The 19176-nt window shown below is 38.2% G+C and overlaps 1 protein-coding gene and 1 pseudogene across 5 annotated transcripts in view; both read left to right on the top strand.

The window, feature by feature from the left end:
- The first annotated feature begins 5542 nt into the window (after window positions 1-5542).
- LOC127617971 (potassium voltage-gated channel subfamily KQT member 5-like) overlaps window positions 5543-19176 on the top strand; it is a 175306-nt gene continuing 161672 nt past the window's right edge. For 4 of the 5 annotated variants that reach the window (XM_052090166.1, XM_052090164.1, XM_052090167.1 and 1 more), the window contains exon 1: window positions 5543-6175. In XM_052090166.1, the coding sequence (XP_051946126.1) occupies window positions 5841-6175 (335 nt within the window). In that variant the 5' untranslated portion in view covers window positions 5543-5840. The remainder of the gene's footprint in view (window positions 6176-19176) is intronic. The other variant, XM_052090169.1, reaches the window with a different exon arrangement.
- Window positions 14775-16168, top strand: LOC127617977 (putative nuclease HARBI1; annotated as a pseudogene).

Below are 19176 nucleotides of genomic sequence, written 5' to 3' on the forward strand. Positions count from 1 at the left end.
TGTGTGACAGATTGAAGGAGTAGTCGTCATCAGTCAGTGCAGGGCTACCAGGATCAGAAAATAATATTTGATTAGTGTTGATGGTAAAGTCCTGAACGAAGTCATCACACCCTATACTTCCCAATCACCTTTAACTGTGTGGCTGGTCACATAATGCGTTAATTTGTCTAAAACAGCAACAACGGAACAACAGAATATTCAACGTGTGGGCCTCAATACGCATTTTTAAAACTTGAACTGCTTTCAACTTGACACACTGTCTTAAAAACAGAACGCACACAGAGTGAGTAAAAGCAGCAAGACGCGATGCAATGACCAAAGACGGACGCAATAGACCAACGCTTAAAATAAAAACACAAACGCAAGAACACAAGAATGTGCATCGAGACCCTTGTATTCACTATTCCGTTGTTCCGTTTTGTGCACAAGAACACCTTAATGTGAACGGCCACGCAATAAAGGAGATTTTGGGCTGATGTGAACGAGCCCAAAGTAACATTTTATCGCATCATTTCAATACAAACATTTTGCTTCTATTGTAGACTTATTCCTACTTGTACTTAATTGGATGTTTTCCACTGGAATTCTGTGAGATTTGCTCTGCTTAAATGCAGCTTCTCTCAAACATCTGCGCTGGGCATCTGGGCTTCTACCTCAGGTAAAGTTCATCTCACCGTTGGGGGTTGTGGGAGGCAGAGAGAGGGGGAAAAGAGTCAGGATTAACATTCATTATCATTACCATCTAACTAACAATACCACACATTCAAATTTAGAATACAATATAGTCAGGGTTGGGAAGTAATGGAATACATGTAATGGGAATACGTATTTAAAATACAAAATATAAGTAACTTTATTCCAGTACAGTTACATTTTAAATCATTGGTAATTAGAATACAGTTACATTCAAAAAGTATTTGATTACTGAAGAGATTACTATGCATTTTATTGTCATTTGTTTCATTTAATATTTAGTCCTTTCAGATGGAAAAAATGTATACCAGTAGCCAATTCTCAGGGCCAGCAAAGCCTTCTCTGCTGGCCTAACATGCCAATTAAAGAACTATTTTTCATCCTTTCATTCTCAATCACCTTTTTGCCTATGTATATTTAATTGCTTTCCACTCTTAATTAATTTACAAACAAATAGATAAAAACAAAAAGATTATCCTGTCAGAATTTATTCCTTCATGCTAACAAGCGAAGAGTGACAACTGTTTCACAGAGTGCATGCCCAAAACCAAGTTCGTTAGCCGAAGCAGCGAGTGAGTCTGAGCTCCACCCCGTCAGATCTTAAGAATTTTCATAGAATCCTTCAACAGTGCAAATGAATGAACAACTAAAGTTAGATTGTCAGATTCATCAGCCAATCAGATTTATTTATTTGTTCTTGGTGGGTGCAATCTTTAGGATATGTCCTGGTCGAGGCCTTCTAGCTGGCCTTGAGTGACGCAATCATGCTTTAAGTGATGTACGTAATTTGAAAGCGAGTAGCACGAGATCTTGCTGATGAGTCGACTGTCATCACTGCTGGTATTGCCATTGAGAAAGAGATCCTTATGGATTTAAAAACCTGAGAGGTTCTGCATGACCGTGTGAATGCTTAATGTATTAATCATGAAAGGAGGAATGATTTTCACTTTAATGAAATTCGTAAGTGCTTTTTGCATTGTTATAGCAACATCAGGAGTTTTATTTAGTGTTTTTATGTGTAAATTAGGCTGCTTGAGCATTCAGTGTCGGATCATGTTTTGAAAAGTAGTGCCGTGTTCCATTCAATTCGAAAAGTCAGATTTTACAACATTCTACTAGGAAAAGTGAAATGGAATGCATCTTGAAGTCAGAATTACAACTTGTAGGCTCATGCAGAAATTCTCAGCTCCGATTTCACTGAGATACAGGGGCATGATGTGACACAAACATGTCGACCCTCAGGGAGATATACAAAGTAAGTGATAAACATTCACATTATTAAAGGGCACCTATTATGGCATTTCAAATGTTCCTAATATTGTTTTGGGAGTCCCCAACAACAGTTTTACATGCATGCAATGACAAAAAACACTTTTGTTGTCTTATAATATGCATTTATGTTTACCTGATTTGCTCACCGACTCCCAAATGATTCGTTCAACGACTCATTTTTCCAAACCCCTCCTTTGCGTGACGCTAATCTGCGGTGATTGGTCAGATGACCCAGTCAGTTGTGATTGGTATACTCTGTGCAGAGATTGTCAGAAACGGAACGCCCATCACCGCTTTGTAGTAAAAAAATCTAAATCAGAGAAGGAATTTGAGTTGATTTATGTTAGCGATCATAGCTCAAAGTTCGGTGGTAAACACCCAATCAGTTATTGTTTGCGTTAGCCCAACGCATAAACATATTGATAAAGCACTGCATAACTACAAGTTATTGCTCTATTCTTTATGACAACTCCAATAACATCGACAAACATTTCACATATTTCAAAAAAACTGACATTGGAGACCTAGAAGCTGCGCTGAGCGTAACTTACACAACACACACAAATACTTATTAAGCATGCTAAAAAAACACATAAAAGCAACAATTATGAATAATACTTACAGGTTGTGATTCGGAGGAGGAAGCTGATCCAAATAAACTTGGTACTGAACCTTCCTTCAGTATCAACCGGCTCGCGAATCCACACTTGAAAGCATTCATGTTCGTAAAGCAATCGTCATTAAAATGACGCGAACACAGCACAAGGTTCGGGCTATACTTGTGTGGTATAGTTGTAAATATAAACTCTAGCCACTGATTCTTCACATGCTCGTCCCTGGGCAGTGAAAAAAAGGTTGATTTTGATACGCACATCAGAACACAGCGTCTTGTTGTCGACATGATGTTTTCAAGTTTTCCCTGGTGTCTGCGCGCGCAATGAGTGGGCCCGGCCAATTTGATAATTTTTTGTCTTGACGTCACAACGAAAAGGAAAATGACTCGTTGGAAAAACGACTCATTACATTGACTCAGAGTCGACTCCTACTTTTGAGAGACAATACATTTTTTTATGGTGAAATTCATATATAAAACTTTGCAGAATGTTTTTGTTCACTTAAATCTATGTTACACACTACATGAAAGGTAATTTTCACAATTCCATAATAGGTGCCCTTTAAGTAATATCGATAAATGAGTTTGTTTCCACATTACATGATATTAAAGCTTGTTTAATACACACCTGCAGAAACAGGTGTATAAAACATTATAATCTCTTTTGATACACTGACGAAACTAAATTTATTGCAAGCAACATTTAAATCGCAAATATTATTAGACTGATTTTTCCAGGTATTACAGACAGTACTGCCGCTCCCTATACGCATACTACTCAGCCTACCAACTCCCTAAGGGGGCACCAACTCACCCTAGGAGGGCACCAGAAAGTCCACTGGCTGCCCTTACTCGCACGTTATACGTTATTCAAGGACCCTAATTTTAACCCCCCTCCCTGCAGTTAAAATTAGGCTTGCTTGAGCATTAAGTGTCGTTTAAAGTTCTGGCTTTCGTGCGTGGACGTGAATAAGCATTACTAGTTAGCTGTGACATAATGTATTATGCCCAAAGGCATAGGGTGTCTTATTCATTGTTAAACTGTGTTTTCTTAATGGCATGAATCACACTGAAGGCCTAGACTTTTAATGCACGGCCCGCCACTGATTTAATACATATAAATTATGAGATCCAAGTGCATTTGAACAGTGGTGAAACACTTTCTTATGATGTGTTACATTCATATGTATGACCTTTGATATTAGGGAAAAAATTATATTCTTGATAATAATTATTTTATTATTTTCCTGTAAAAATATCTAAAAATCCTTAAAACAAGATCAATTTGACAACACTGCATAAGATATTTGGGTTTTTCAGAGAATTTATTTTTAACATGTGTATTTTGTCTTACTTTACTGGCAAATTTATATAGTCAAAACAAGTGAAACAATCTATCAATGCTGAAGAAGTAATCCAAAGTATCTAGAATACATTACTGACCTTGAGTAATAAAACAGAATATGTTACTAATTAAATTGTACTGCATGTATTCTGTAATCTGTAGTGGAATACATTTCAAAAGTAACCCTCCCAACCCTGAATATAGATGCAAGTGTCACTGTTTAACTTACCTGACCGTTGTCTTCTACTTCAATATGGACCGAGCGCAACACCAGGCACTGACGGAGGAGGCGCTGACACCTACAGGCAGATTTCCCCATAGACAATTATATATATATATATATATATATATATATATATATATATATATATATATATATATATATATATATATATATATGAACGTAGAAAGACGTTCCTTTATTATTATTATTATGAATTTTATTTGCTACAATATCAATGTTAAAATATGGGTACTGAAGTAAAATCAAGTTAAATCTTGAGTTTATTGTTTTATTGAAATACCAGTGTTGAGCAATGAACACTAGTAAAAACAAACAACACCGTCAGTAAATGATGTGATAATTAAAAGAGCTTCCCTTAATTTTGACGATGCTCTCTGCATTAGCGTCTTTCAAAAATGGCGCTCACATGTGTCACGTGCTTCAGCCAGGTTTAGGAGAAGGACACATGCCCTGACACAATGTCTTAGACATTTTTACCTAAATTCTATTAGTTCTGCCAGTTATTTGTTCTAATATTTTAACAAAAGTTGATATTCTATAGTAAACACAACCTTTTGGTTAAAATCAAATAAAGTTACTATGATTTTTATTGTAATTATCTATTTGCTTTTACAGTGTAAAGAAGGTAAATGCGTAAAATTAACTATTTACGAAAATAATAGCATCCTATATTTGTTTTGGCAAATATTGTGATGTGTGACGGGAGTTACATTCTTCCTTCAGTGACAGTTAAACTTTTGAGATGATGCAACAGGTGTAGTAGCCTATTCAGATTAGTGTGGACGAGATATACAGTCATTTTTGATAGTCTCTCAGGCATAACGAACTCTCCCCTAGTTTACCATTTTGAGAAGCTTGTCAAGACATTCTGACCATAATAAGCTGCGTGCTGCCTGTAATCACTGAGAATGCACGCGCAGCTCTCTCTCTCTCATGTCGACATAAATGGGCATTTTCGAGGGAGCGCGTGGCTATGCCAAACACTTGGAAATGCAGCTTATAATTATTCACATTTTGTGAATTCTAAAATAACTGGTTTTGTGGAAAGTTTACATTTTTATTTTAAATCCTGACATTATCTCATGTACGTGATTTGGGGAAACAAAAGCTAAATTCAAAAAGCGCATGCTTAGCATTTTTATATATTGTGAGGACATCTGGAATGAAATACAGTAGCCTATGGTTTACAGTCACGGAGAGACGAGAGAGAGAGAGAGAGAGAGAGAGAGAGAGAGAGAGAGAGAGAGAGAGAGAGAGAGAGAGAGAGAGAGAGAGAGAGAGAGAGAGAGTTAACGAGTGTTAACGTTAATGTCTGGTGATGCCCTCCCCTCGCCAAATCTCCTCCGCTGAGATGGCTTCCTCAAAACTCCAATCTCACAGCTGCGCGTGCAGACTGCCTGAACCATCTGAAGGTTCAGAAGTTTACCAAATCTTTCAGCTTGCCTGCAAATTAGCTGGATGCCTGCGCTTGTCAGTAGGTGAAGCACAATAAGGATCCCGTTGTAAGATATCTTAAATAATTAAGTGAACAGAGAAGAAAGATAAAACACTCAATTATTTTACACAGGAGACCGTGAATCGTGTTGTTTATGTGAGAGTTACACATCACTGCCGCTTTAAATGTGCGCACCGCTGGTGCCAGACAAGCGTTTCCAGTCTGCGCTGGTGATGCGATGCCCCGCAACCACAGCGGCGATGAGGGCGGTACTGGTCTCTGGATGAAGACTTCTCAGCACTATGGAATGAAAGATGTCGAAGCCGGTCGTGGGACGATGAACAACGCGACCAGGACGGTTGACAGTCTGCTGTCGTCGCCCGGCACAACAGGTGCAGGAGGGTCGGAGAACCTGAGGAGAAAGCAGGGTGCCCGGCTGAGCTTGCTCGGGAAACCACTCACCTACAGCGCGCAGAGCGGCCGGAGAAACGCGCGCTACAGGAAGCTCCAGAACTGCCTCTACAATGTCCTGGAGCGACCACGCGCCTGGGCATTCGTTTACCATGCTTTCGTGTAAGTGACGATGTTCTGTTTTTAGTCACACTTGCGAAGCAGGAGTTCACCTGTTACTTCAAATAACACGAATTATTAAGATTGCATTGCATGCATTATTTCTTTCTACACGTGTACACTATTTATATTGAGCGTTTATACATTTTATATTTAAATGTCTATTTTTCATAAATCATGTGTGTTTGAAATGCTGCTATTTTAGCTTTTGTTCTTTCTGTATGAGTAATGCAGGTATGCAGATCTATGTTTCTGTGTTGCTAATCTATGTTTGATCTATGTAATCTACTGTATTAAATGCACGCCAGAGTGTTAGTTATAAAATATAACTGTTTAGCAGAACTTTATAACTATTTACAACATTTCAGACCATCACTTCTTTTAGTAGCTGACAGCTCATGCTTATAAGTCATCTTCAGTGTTGATGAATGATAAATATTATGATGGCAGTAAGTAATTCAGGCATTTCAATTAATAAACAGCTCCCAGACACTGTCTAGGACGGTGGTAGATACTGTAAGGCTGGATTGCTTAAAAAAAAAGAAATTGGTTAAGGTGAATTATCAATGATACTGTAAAAGTGGATTTGATAGACTTGACCATTTGTCATTTCAACACACCACGATTGGAGAGGGTTTGTTCTATGTATGTTGCATTAATGTTACTGGAATGAGGTTTAAGGTTATTGGTTTTAAAGGTTTCCTGTACACCCTTTGAAAGAGATGCTCCTTATTTGACCCTAATTTAGGGCAAATAACACTCACTCTGACATACGTTTTATGTTCAGAAAATGTGTGTTGGAGCACTTACGTAGGGAGGAAGCCAGCTGTCAGATTACAAGACTTGTGCACTGCTCTGTGCTGCAAGACAGGATGTTGTTGTTTCATTTGTGCTGAGAGGATAGCTGAGGTCACTGAGGTTAAGCAGTTACATCTGCAACAACCTCATTGTCCCACACTGGTCAGAAACATCACAGAAAATGCACACTTGAACTGTGTTGCATGCTTGAGTGAATGCTATTTGTATGAAACTAATATCAAGAGACTAAAGAAGTGGCTCTTATTAAGAAGTGGTTGCTTCAGTTTTATCAACATTTAGTGTATGACAGCTTTAAGGCATATTGTTTTTGCATTTGTTCTGTAACCTTTGGTTCTCATAATTAATATGGGCAAATTGGAGGGAAGTCAAACTGAACTTGAGGGAATGAGAGAATGGAGTGTGAACAGTTCTAAATGTGGTAAGGTGTTTGGTCATGAAACAGACATTGATGAAGAAAATCTTAATACTTTGAGACAGACGATTGTAAAAGTCTGTGCAAGAATGCATAGGGGGCAGTTTACTGAAGTCACTGCACAAGTAATGGGGTGGTGGGTTTTCAGACGTGTCCAGTTACAGAAATCACAGTCCTGCCCTCTTTACCACAGTGCTCTTAAGCAAAGCATAGACCCATGCTTTAACAAAGTATCTGTAGCTGCAAGTAATGTACTCTAATGCTTTTAAATGGAAAGAGTCTACTACATTTAGCAAATTACAAAGTTATACCCATTTTTGCAAGTATGCTTGAGAGGCAGATGTAGCAGCAAATGTCCCATATGAGTATATGTTCGATTAATTTGATAGTTTGTAAAGAAGTTGTCAGCTCGGTCTCAGTTAGTGAAATAAACTGAGCAAATTAAATATGAGAGAATGTGAAGAGTCCATTCGTAAATTTCCAACTTGCTTTTTCATAATAGGTATACAGTAAAGGTAGATAAAATGGTATGCTGTTTCTAAAATGATCATCTTTAAGACCAGGGTCAGAAAGTTTATGTATTTTTTTTGTATTTATTATTATTATTATTGTGATTATAACATTTAATGTAGTTCTTAATATTCTATTCTTAGCCTAGTTACACATTAGTACACAAACTATGATTTCATATTTATTTACTTTTCTGGCAAGGAGGTAAAATATATATTCTCAATCTAATTATTCAGATTAATACACAATGAATATGTAGATTAAATGATACAATTGTAGTATTAAAAAAAAAAGAATTATACAGTACATTGTTATATGTTTAGAAATAAATGCCCTCATGAACGTAAAAATTCCCTTGAAAATTAATTCCAGATGGCAGTTATTGCCTCTAAATGGAAAAGTTATCCTCTGACACTTTTTAAGAACCAAATACCCTCTTAAATGCTCTTAAAATTAAATCACAATGACATTTTACATTTATTTTTGTTTGATATTTTGTTACAGTAAGGAATATTTTGTAAAACACTGAATTACTTTCAATTAAAGTAATGAAGTAAAAACATGGATAAACAAATAAAATCACAGTAGATTATTGAGCATATGATGTTTTTTTTATGTTTAACATACATCTGGGCAAATCAGTGATTGTGGCAAAGATTCTGCAAGTTGTTGGAAGTTTGGACGTTTAACTGTTTAATGATAGAATATATTTTCAAAGAGTTTGTTTCAAGTATAATTATATAGCCTTAAAATGGGTCACTCTGAAATAACAATTCCCCTTGTTCTTTTACTGCTTTGTTTTTTGGAACATCAAATTATTTTACACTAGGCAATATAGTTATGCAATGATTTTCATAATTATTGTCACCCACTTTTATTTAGCCTGTAATACTATATGTCACATGTGAGACTACAATACACTATGCTTTTGTTTGGAGGACATTTTGTTCAATAGGTTCTTTTAAAGGAAGGGATTTTCAGTGGCCATATCAATAACTCACAGTTGTCTACTCATCCAAGCAAATGTGCATCAAAGCAAACTCATTTACCTCTTTGTAATGAGCAGACCACAGAACTGCAGCTGAGCACATTTCACCAAGGTTAATGCTCAGCGCACCAACCCAGAGCCACACCTCAGTATAAACATCTACTTTTTATCACCAGAGTGAGGGGAGAGTTTACAAATGTGTGATTTTAATACAATATTATGGAATATACAGTATGTGTCCCATTTTCAAAATCAACCTGATATCCTCAACAAAAAGGGCTTTCACTTCCTTTACTGGAGGGCCACATCCTGCAAAGTTTAGTTCCAACCCTGCTCTTAAACACCTGCCTGTAATTTTCAAGTAATCGTGAAGGCCTTGATTACCTGGATTAGATGTGCTGAGTTGGATTGCTGCTAAACTCTGCAGGAAAGGAAAGCCCTGCTTAGGCTCTATGGACTTGCTACTCTAAATGTAACGAGAGCCAGCTGGTATGTGATGCTGCACGGTATGTGTAAACCTCACTCAGCCTCAAGAGGTGCACTAGCGACTGACAATAGAGGCTGTAGCCTTCAGCCTCCTCGTTATCTTGCCTGCCTCCCATGCCATCTGACACCGGTTCGAATCCCGCTCGAAGCAGGTTAAGCCGGTTACATAAACACAACCCTCCCTGGCAATCATATTTGATACTTGTTTACATAATGAGGGTAAGATCAACCTGACACTAAACTTATATAAATTTTCCCTTAAACAAATCCCCCTTTATCCTTTAAAAAATTGCAGGATTTTATGCAGTTTTACCATCACATAAAACACATTATGCTGCCATCATGAACACTTACATAAGGCCACAGTCAGTTTCCTTAATTCCCTCAAAAGTCACATTCTTTAAGAATGAAAAAGGAAATTGCACAGTTGGTGAACAATGCCATAATATTCCGTATTGGTACATTGTGCCAAAGTCCCATTAAGCGTGGTTGAAGGTAACTGAACTTGTCTGGTTTGAGGTAGACGTTCACTGAGTTCCCCATTCACATTTCCTAAGTGTGTTCCATTTCATGGTTTAGAAAACGGGATGTTCTCCTCAGATGGCTTAGTTTGACTTCATGTGATGCTATTGAGGGTTATTTGTTCCACATGCTGATTCAATGGCTTTTATATTGTAACAAAATATTTCAAAAATCCCACCTGTAATGGTCTCCTGACTCAGCTGTGACAGACAGACATAATGGGCCTCTTGTTTTCCTAGCACTCAGGAAGGTGCTCTGGTTTACCACTGTCCTGGTTAGACAGGCTGAATGTGATAAACAGTATACAAGAACCAGCCAACAAACATTAGAGATTTTTCTAAAGATTTCAGTTTGGATTTAACCATATTATCTTACACTGGAACTCTCTAAGGGGAATTAAATCTATAGTTATATCTGTCTTTTCGAGCCAAGTTTTGTAAATTTACTGAATCAATATTGGCATTAAGTACCAATTTCCTAACACCATTTGATTGAATAATTAGATCTGCTTGGAGTAGGCCTACCTGTATGCCAACCCTAACTGTTTTCATCATTATGTTATAACTATATCTTACATTTCCATCAATTTATCTTGTCAATAATGTCTCTCATTTCTGCTTGATTTTATTTCAGAGAATTCAGAGTTTCAACTACAAGTTCCGCACCAGTTAAATTCAAAACCATTTAAATTCAAAAAGTGAACCGTGGAACTACTTTGTTTTTATTTAAGTTTAATTGCTGCCTTAAAGGAACATTCCGGGTTCAATTAAAGTTAAGCTCAACCGACAGGATTTGTGCCATAATGTTGATTACTACAAAAAAAGTATTTTGACTCCTCCCTCCTTTTCTTTAAAAAAGAGAAAAAATCGAGGATACAGTGAGGCACTTACTATAGATGTGAAAGTGGCCAATTTTAGGAGGGTTTAAAGGCAGAAATGTGAAGTTTATAATTTTATAAAAACACTTCTTATCTTAAAACCTGTGTATTATTTGCACTGTAAAGTTGTTTAAATCATAGTTTTTACAGTCGTTTTAGGGTTTTACTGTTTGCACCTTATGTTGTCATGACAACAAAGTTGTAAAACTGAATGTAATTTTACACAGAAAAGGTTAGTGATTTTATCACACTTAAATCATGTTAAAAAGCACATTGTTTACATCATGTGGTCATACATTTGAATACCTGGAATATTCCATTAAATTAAGAAGTTCAATCTTAATGGGGTGAAAGTTTTACACTATACTATAATTTGTGTCATGCTGCATAAAGAGCAGTTTTCAGTAATGTAGTTCAATTTCTGTTGCTCTGGATGAGTTTTAAAGATTAATGCACCATCTGTTTGATGGAGAAGAGAATGGACACACTGGCCACTGAGAGTGGTCCAGTCACTCTCAATCTTAAGAGTTCCCAACATTGTCATAAAAAAAAATCAAACTGCTATTGCTCACGGTTGGTAGGTAGATGGAAACACAATTGCTCTCACTTAATGGAAAAAATATATTAGACAAACTCTTGAAACTCTTGATCTTGAAAAAGTGCAAAGAGGAGGTAATAAACAGGGTGTCATATCTGTGTTCCAGTGGGAGTATGAATGGGAGGTGGAAAGGCCTTTGAATAAGACAATGTTTGATCATCTCAGGGGCTTTTGACACAAGACAGGCCTTGAGGAAGAGCTGCAGCCTCAGACAGGGCACTGTTTGAGTATGTTGAGGTGCCAGACATGTGGCAAGAGAAGAAGCAGTGTGGAACTTGGATCTAAGTGTCTGGGCATTGCTGTCGTAGTGTATAACATCACTTCAGACAAACTAATATGTCATTAAAATTTTCTGCCTCCTTTGAAAGCAAGAAGTTGTCAAGAAACAATATTTGTGAATTGTGTAGCCAATTTATTTTCATAATTGCAACTTTGCGACTATCTCAAAATGTACACTTTATTTAAAGGGACAGTTCACCCAAAAATTATTATTTATTCACCCTCAGGGCTGGACGGGAAGAGAAATCGGCCCGGGATTTTACATGGCATCTGGCCCAACTGTTGTCTTTAAGCTCGAAAAGACAGTCAGCATAAACATCATCCATACAACACTTTAGATTAATGTCTACTAAAGCTGCACGATCGCTTTTGGTGTGAAAAAGATTGATATTTAAGTACTTTTTTAAACTCATCCTTCTGGTTGGCAGCTGTACGCACATGTGACGTTAATGCATTGGCATTTGAAACACACGAGAACTAATGCACGTGAGTCACAGCTGGAAGAGCAGCGCTGTTTTCAAGTGAGAAGGAGGAACACTCCACAGAAGCTTTGTTGGTTTTGGTTTAGATCTGTATTTATCTGTTTCTTTACTCACAATGGTGCATTTTTGTGCTTATCATGGATGTCTCAACCAAGTGGAGAACATGAGATTACATCAGTATCATGGCAACGAGAATACGTCAAACCAGAGACCGATTGGACTCCACCCTCTCATGAAGCTTACACTCACTTTAGATTATTGTTAAAAAGTACTTAAATATTTATCTTTTTTTGCACTGAAAGTGATCATATCACTTTAGAAGACATTCATTTAACAGCTGGAGTCTATGACGTTTATGCTGACTGTCTGTGATTTTTAGAGCTTCAAAAGAGAAATCGCCATTCATTTGCATTTTAACCCTCTGGGGTCTGAGGGTGTTTTGGGCCCTGGAGAAGTTTTGACATGCCTTGACATTTGTGCTTTTTTCAGTTGCTTAAAATCATATTAATGGCTAAAGTCTGATAACACTGTATTCAGCACAAACTGGGCTACAATAATATGTGAGCAACATGTGTGTACATGTTTGTATTTTTGAGAAAATAATGTTTATGTGTGGTTTTTGAACCAAATGTGTTCTGGTGAAGAAATAAAGTCATGCACTTGTGAAGACATGTAAAGAACCAACATTGTAGCAACCAAAAGAGTGAAAGGTAATAGTGAATGCATTTCTGTTTGATATGCCATTTTATGTAGCAATAAAACGGTTACCAGGAGCGATTTCTTTGTTCTTAAACATTTTGCAAGAACTTATAGAGGATAATTAATTGTAGTGATACATATGTAAAATCAAAGCCGTTTTCGCTGTTATGAGTTTTCCATTGACACATAGTAACTTTCAAGGTCAGCTCCAAATAGAATCTTAGAGTTGCCATTTTGTATAATTCTCACACAACCTTATATCATGCGAGAGGCGTAAACTGATTCCCCTCATGGATGCACACTGGAGAGCGACCAGAAAGAAATAGTTTTAGTGAAAAGAACTAGAATGTTGATCTGTTTATCACCCAGACATTCATTTAACCACTGGATTAATTTTACTACGATTGTCTGTGGTTTCTGGAGTTTAGAAGTGCATCCACTTGCATTGTATGGACCAGCAGAGCTGAAATATTCTTCTTAAAATCTTTGTTTGTGTTCTGCTGAAGAAAGAAAATCATGCACATCTGGGATGGCTTGAGGGTGAATAAATGACGAAAGAATGTTCACCGGTTTTGGGTGAACCATCATTTTACCCAAGGACTTTGTTATTCCATGATTTTGACTGGGTGCTGGGTAGTAAAAACATCAGAAATTGGTCTTATGTTAGTTGCCCTTGCAGACAGGGGACTGAATGATGGTAGCAGCTGACCTTTCTTAATAGTGAGTTCTCTAAGATAAGTAGTCTGTGTGGCTGGGCCTAACCCAAAGGGGCTTCCCTTCCTAGCAGTGCCCAAACAAATCAGGATACACAGAGTAATTCCCTTGCTAGGAAATGCATAGAGTTGTTCCATCGCTCACTACTCGCTCTCTTTCATCTGCCAGACAGAGTTCCTCTGATAAAGCAATATTGGGGTGTAACGGAGACGTGTGCATGTATGTGTGTTTGTAAACCAGTTTACTTACTTATAAATGATAACAATTAAGGCCAGAGTATACTTTGGTTGTCCGTGTTGCTGATGGCTCCATGCACAGTATGCATGTTTTAAATTTCATCATAACCGGCGCTATCTGAAACAGAATGCGATCAACCGAAGTATGACTAGGCCTTTAATCAGAGATTTTTCATTGACCGGGTTTTTGGAATAATTTCTCCTGTTCGCCTTCCATGCAAATTAGCTTTAAATAATCGCTGTCATCTCTCATTGTCTCAGCATCATACACCAAGCCTCTTATATTTTAAGATTCTGCTTTTGTTCTGGCAATTTTACAAGGATCTTCTCTGAAGTGATCCAATCGAGGCATCTTGCACATGTGTTGGTGGTTAATGAAATACATTTAACCACGCTAATATTCCCATAAATCAACAGGCACATCAGAAGGGTGTCTATTCAATATAATGTCTGAAGTGCTGTTGGATGATATGAGTTAGCTGAAGTTGGATTAGCTCAAGATGCCTTGTGTTTTCTTCCTAAAAGTTCTGATTTGCAGACTCATCTCACTGTGAATACGACAACAGTCGGTATACAGTTCTTAATCACAACTTGGTCTGTGCTTACTGAAATTCAAACTACTGCCCACATTGGCCAAAGCTGAAAATTACCCCCAGATTCCAGAATAAATGTCCACAGAGGGATGCCAAAAGTGAATGTGACAGGGTGGAGAGCAGGGGCCTGTACCATGAAGCCGGTTTAGGTGGCTAGCCAGCTATGTTCCAGTTTAGCTTCCGCCAACCCTGGGTTTTAGGTACTATGAAAGTAGCTCGGCTTTAATCGGTGTTCGTTGCCATGGTATCTTACGCTGCACGGCTAACCTGCTCCGGGGCAGGTTATGTTCTGGATTCAAGATCTCAGACTGAAGTTTGACCAATCAGCTGTGAGCAAAGAAACATATAGGTGACGCAACTAATTCCCAGCGTCTGTTCTCTGCTGCAATGGCTTCACCTTTTCTCCCAAATCCTGTGGACATCTCCGCGCAAATTTTTAGACGAGCACTTCGTAGAGAAAGAGTTTTTAGGGACAGACAAAATCCATTTGACTTTCCTGATACTTACTTGTATGAAAGATACAGATTTTCCGTGGAAGGAATGTCTTATCTTTGTGAACTTCTTGAGCCGCACATAACAAATGTGACTCGTCGAAGCCATGCCCTTACTGTACCGCAAATGGTATGTATTGCGTTGCGTTTTTTTGGCAAGTGGTACATACTTGTATGCGGTCGGTGATGCAGAGAATCTAGGGAAAAACACGGTCTGTCGGACCATTCGCAAGGTGGTCCTCGCTCTGCAGGAGTACATAAATAGCTTCATTGTGTTCCCTGGACATTTATCGACCATGTCCATAAAAGAGGGATTTTATAAAATTGCCGGTAAGATATCTTGATTGGGTGACATCATATGAACAAATTTAACCTTTCACGTTCGTTTTTTTCTTCTGCAAAAAGCACATTTCATACTAAGAAATATATAATGCAATAGTCTACAGTAGCTGTTAAGAATGATTTTAAATATATATTTTTAATTCCTATGATAGGATTCCCTAGAGTCATAGGAGCAATAGACTGCACACATGTTGCAATCTCCACAGCTCTAGGAGAACATGAGGCAGATTATGTGAACAGAAAGTCCTTTCACAGCCTTAATGTTCAGGTATTTGAAAAATGTGAAGTTATTTTTATTTGCATTGAGATCAATCTTTAAATAAGTAACTAACAGATAGGACAATTATTTACTGTACATTTCATCTGCAGATGACTTGTGATCATGAATGCATGATCACAAGTTTGGATGCCAAATGGCCTGGCTCAGTGCATGACTCACAAATTTTCCGTGAGTCTATTTTGTGTCAGAGCTTTGAGGAAGGCAAGTTGAAATTGGTACAGTACACTTTAAGGTTTTAATTTGAAAAGCTTACACAATTTTTCCCTTTTCTGTTCTATGACAGGGCTTTTTGATGGCCTGTTGGTAGGAGATCGAGGTTATGCATGCCAGAGGTTTTTGCTAACCCCCTATCCTGACCCTCAGACAGGGCCACAAAACCGCTTCGATGTGGCCCTCAGTAAAACCAGGGTCAAGATCGAGATGACCTTTGGCATCCTAAAGGCACGTTTCAACTGCCTTAGGCATTTAAGAGTGTCACCAGAGCGGGCATCACAGATAGTGGCTGCATGTGCCATTCTGCACAATATAGCCACTATCAGAAAGGAGCGAGTACCACCACAAAACCAGCTTCTCCCTGATGAAATTGACCCCATCACAATTGACCACCCAGCTGGCGCAGCTGTCAGAGATGCAATCACAACACAATATTTTACTTAATAAAAGCACACTGACACTGCTGATAGGTCTCAAACTGTTTTATTGGTCATGTGGCTAGGGAGGAAAGAGAGAAAGAAAAATGACATTAATAAACATTCATAGTGTTCATACAGGGTAACTTGGTTAAAAAAAAAAAAAAGTTCACATACTGAGATCTGTTTTTTCCAGCTGTTTGATCTCCAATTTAATTTTTTTTAATTTGGAGCCTCCTCAGCTCACAGTCCAGCTCCTTCAGTGAACAGTCTAGTTCTAGACTCCTTTTGTAAAGGGCCCTGACTGAGTCTGTTTCCACCTGAAACAATTCCACCACAAACAATCATTACACGTTTTCTGGAGGTTGATCAAATCACAAAAAGTGGCATGACTTTCTACAAACATAGGACTGACTGTAATTAATGGTTTAAAGCATCACCTTGTTCACATTCCTTCTGAAGCCCATTGAGGTAGAGGCTTCAGTTTCTGGGGCAGGTTGTGAAAAATCCTACAATAAAAGAGATGTGTAAGAGCCAGTCATTTAATTATGACATTCAAATGTGTGCTATAATAAAAAGCCCAGTGCGTTCACCTCAGCAACTGTCTCTGAAGACACAGACAGAGTGTCTTCATCATTTGGTTCACCCTATAAATTGAAGGCCAATATAAATCAAAATTGTTATAAAGCAGGTTATGTTCATTGTGTTCTGTCTGGTGTACTGACCTCTGTGCAGGAGACTGTGTGCATGTGTGCTGGCTTCAACAGGGACACTGTATTTCCCTCTACTGTGCAGAACATAGAGTCAGCCATATTTAACTTTTTTTTAAAACATTAGTAATGCATTGCACACACATACCCAGTGTCACTTGCTTAGAGGAGCCAGCACCAGGGTCAGACTGTACAGCACTTGCAATCCCATCCATAATCGGCCGCCCCTTGTTGTTACTCAGTGCCAACTCCTCCGCCACAGTGTATTCTGGAGGAGGTGGCCCTCCCAGTTTTCCTTATGTCACACTTTTTTCTGTTTGCTGCAAACAAGTGTTTGTGATTAAATGTTCACAAAAGTAATAAAAGGTTTTGGTAAATACTCACCACTTTGAATTATATTTTTATATTTTGTTTTGATCTGCTGCCAAGAACGTTTGGAGTTGGGGTTGCATCTAAAAATCAATGAATATCAATCTTTCTTAGGATGTAATAGCCTATACATTCACACTTTACATACATCTACACACACACACACACACACACACACACACACACTTATGTAGGCATGTATATATCAGCACGAATACACATTTTAATTTTAGCATTTAATACATTTTTAATATGATTATCCTACAGTGTTACTGCGTGCTTGAAAAACACTCCTATATTCTTCATATTTCTGAATAATAATCTCTTGCTCCTGCGCGGAAAAATATACAGCTCTCGCTCTATCCATATTGAACGCGATTGGTTGTTCAGTGTCGACGTCACTCTTTTATGTGCACGCGCGTGTGGAGTAATCATAGCTTAAGGATCAAAGCCTGAGTTGACAGAGAAAGTTGATGAGCTGCGTCATGGTACCAATAAAGCCTGATTGCATCGGTTTGGTTTTGTCGACTCAAAACCAATCCTGTAACCCCGAGTTTGTTCAACTACCATCATGGTACAGGGCCCAGGATTATACACACCCGGTCCCTTATCAGGCTAATTAAGCCTCCGAGAGGGATAAAGGCTGGCTGCAAAAGGTGGTGCGACAAGAGAGAGAGATCGTTTACGTTCAGCTGACCATCATGTGTGTGTTTGTGTCTTTTGTTTAAAAAGACACAAACTTTTCACGACCCATATAATCACGACCCGGCCCCGCCCTGCCACATTGAGTTATAAAGCAAGATGTACTTTGTTGTCAATGATGTAATACTGCGAAGAGGAACGCATATTTCATGTACTCATCCCCCAAACCCCAAGCCTAACCATCAATAGAGTAAACATTTTAGCTTAAAGGGAATATGGGAACCTTAATTGACTATTTAAGTTTCAGCCTGGGAGACTTGGAAGATTATCTGCATTCACCCCTTATTTTACTCTCTTTCTTACCTCAATCACTCTTGGGTTACTACTCCAGTCTGCTGTCGTTATACAAGCTAGAGAGTGTTGGTGGTCATTTTCCATGGCAACGAAACTCCAAGTCCAATCCAGTGGCCAGAGACTTCATTAATGTGTGAAATGAAAAGAGTGCTGTTTTCTGAGCCTGAAAGCAAACATTCAGAAGTGCTTCAATAAATAAACATGCCTGCAGGAGCTTATTAATGCAGAACTGCAGGTCTGCCTTCTTAAATTGATCGCAAGACTAGTAATTGGTTGGCTCTTGCCTATTTGACTGGTTTGTCTGGAGTGAATTGTAAATTATATTTTGATTGTCACTGTCCTAGAGGATGGTACATACTCAATATTACAAGAAAATGAGCCGGACAATCAGACACAAGTATGCATTTTTGGCAGGGTGGAGGGCGGGGCCGGGTCGTGATCGTAAACGATCGGTCGTACACATACACGTAAAGGTCGACTGTAGAGGATCGTGTGGGAGAGAGAGATAGTTTACGGACATGTCCGTCGTGTGTGTGTGTTTGTCTTTTTTTAAAGTTTTATATGAAACTATTATTTATATTGACGAGCCGGTTCTCGCCTCCTCCTTTCCATTGATCCCTTTACAGCATTAATTTATGTTCTCTCAGTTTGCAAGTGAGGCAGTGTTTCCCAAACTTTTTTAAGTCACAGTGCCCTTTGAGAATTTATAAGATCTTTGGGACTCGTAAAAGGATAGTTGATTTGGATAGTCACCAAAAATGACAATTCAGTCATGATTGCTGGACCACATGTTGTGGACCACATTTTGTGAAACACAAAAGGAGATGTTAGGATGATTGCCCAGTCTCCACTCACTTTCATGCATCTTTTTTTTCTAAAGTGAATGGTGACTGAGAGTTTTGAGTTCCACGGATATAAGAAAGTTATATATTGTATGGGTCTGCAAAAATGTAAAGGTGAGTAATGATGACA

The sequence above is a fragment of the Xyrauchen texanus genome, chromosome 24, assembly GCF_025860055.1.
Source record: "Xyrauchen texanus isolate HMW12.3.18 chromosome 24, RBS_HiC_50CHRs, whole genome shotgun sequence".
NCBI lineage: Eukaryota > Metazoa > Chordata > Actinopteri > Cypriniformes > Catostomidae > Xyrauchen > Xyrauchen texanus.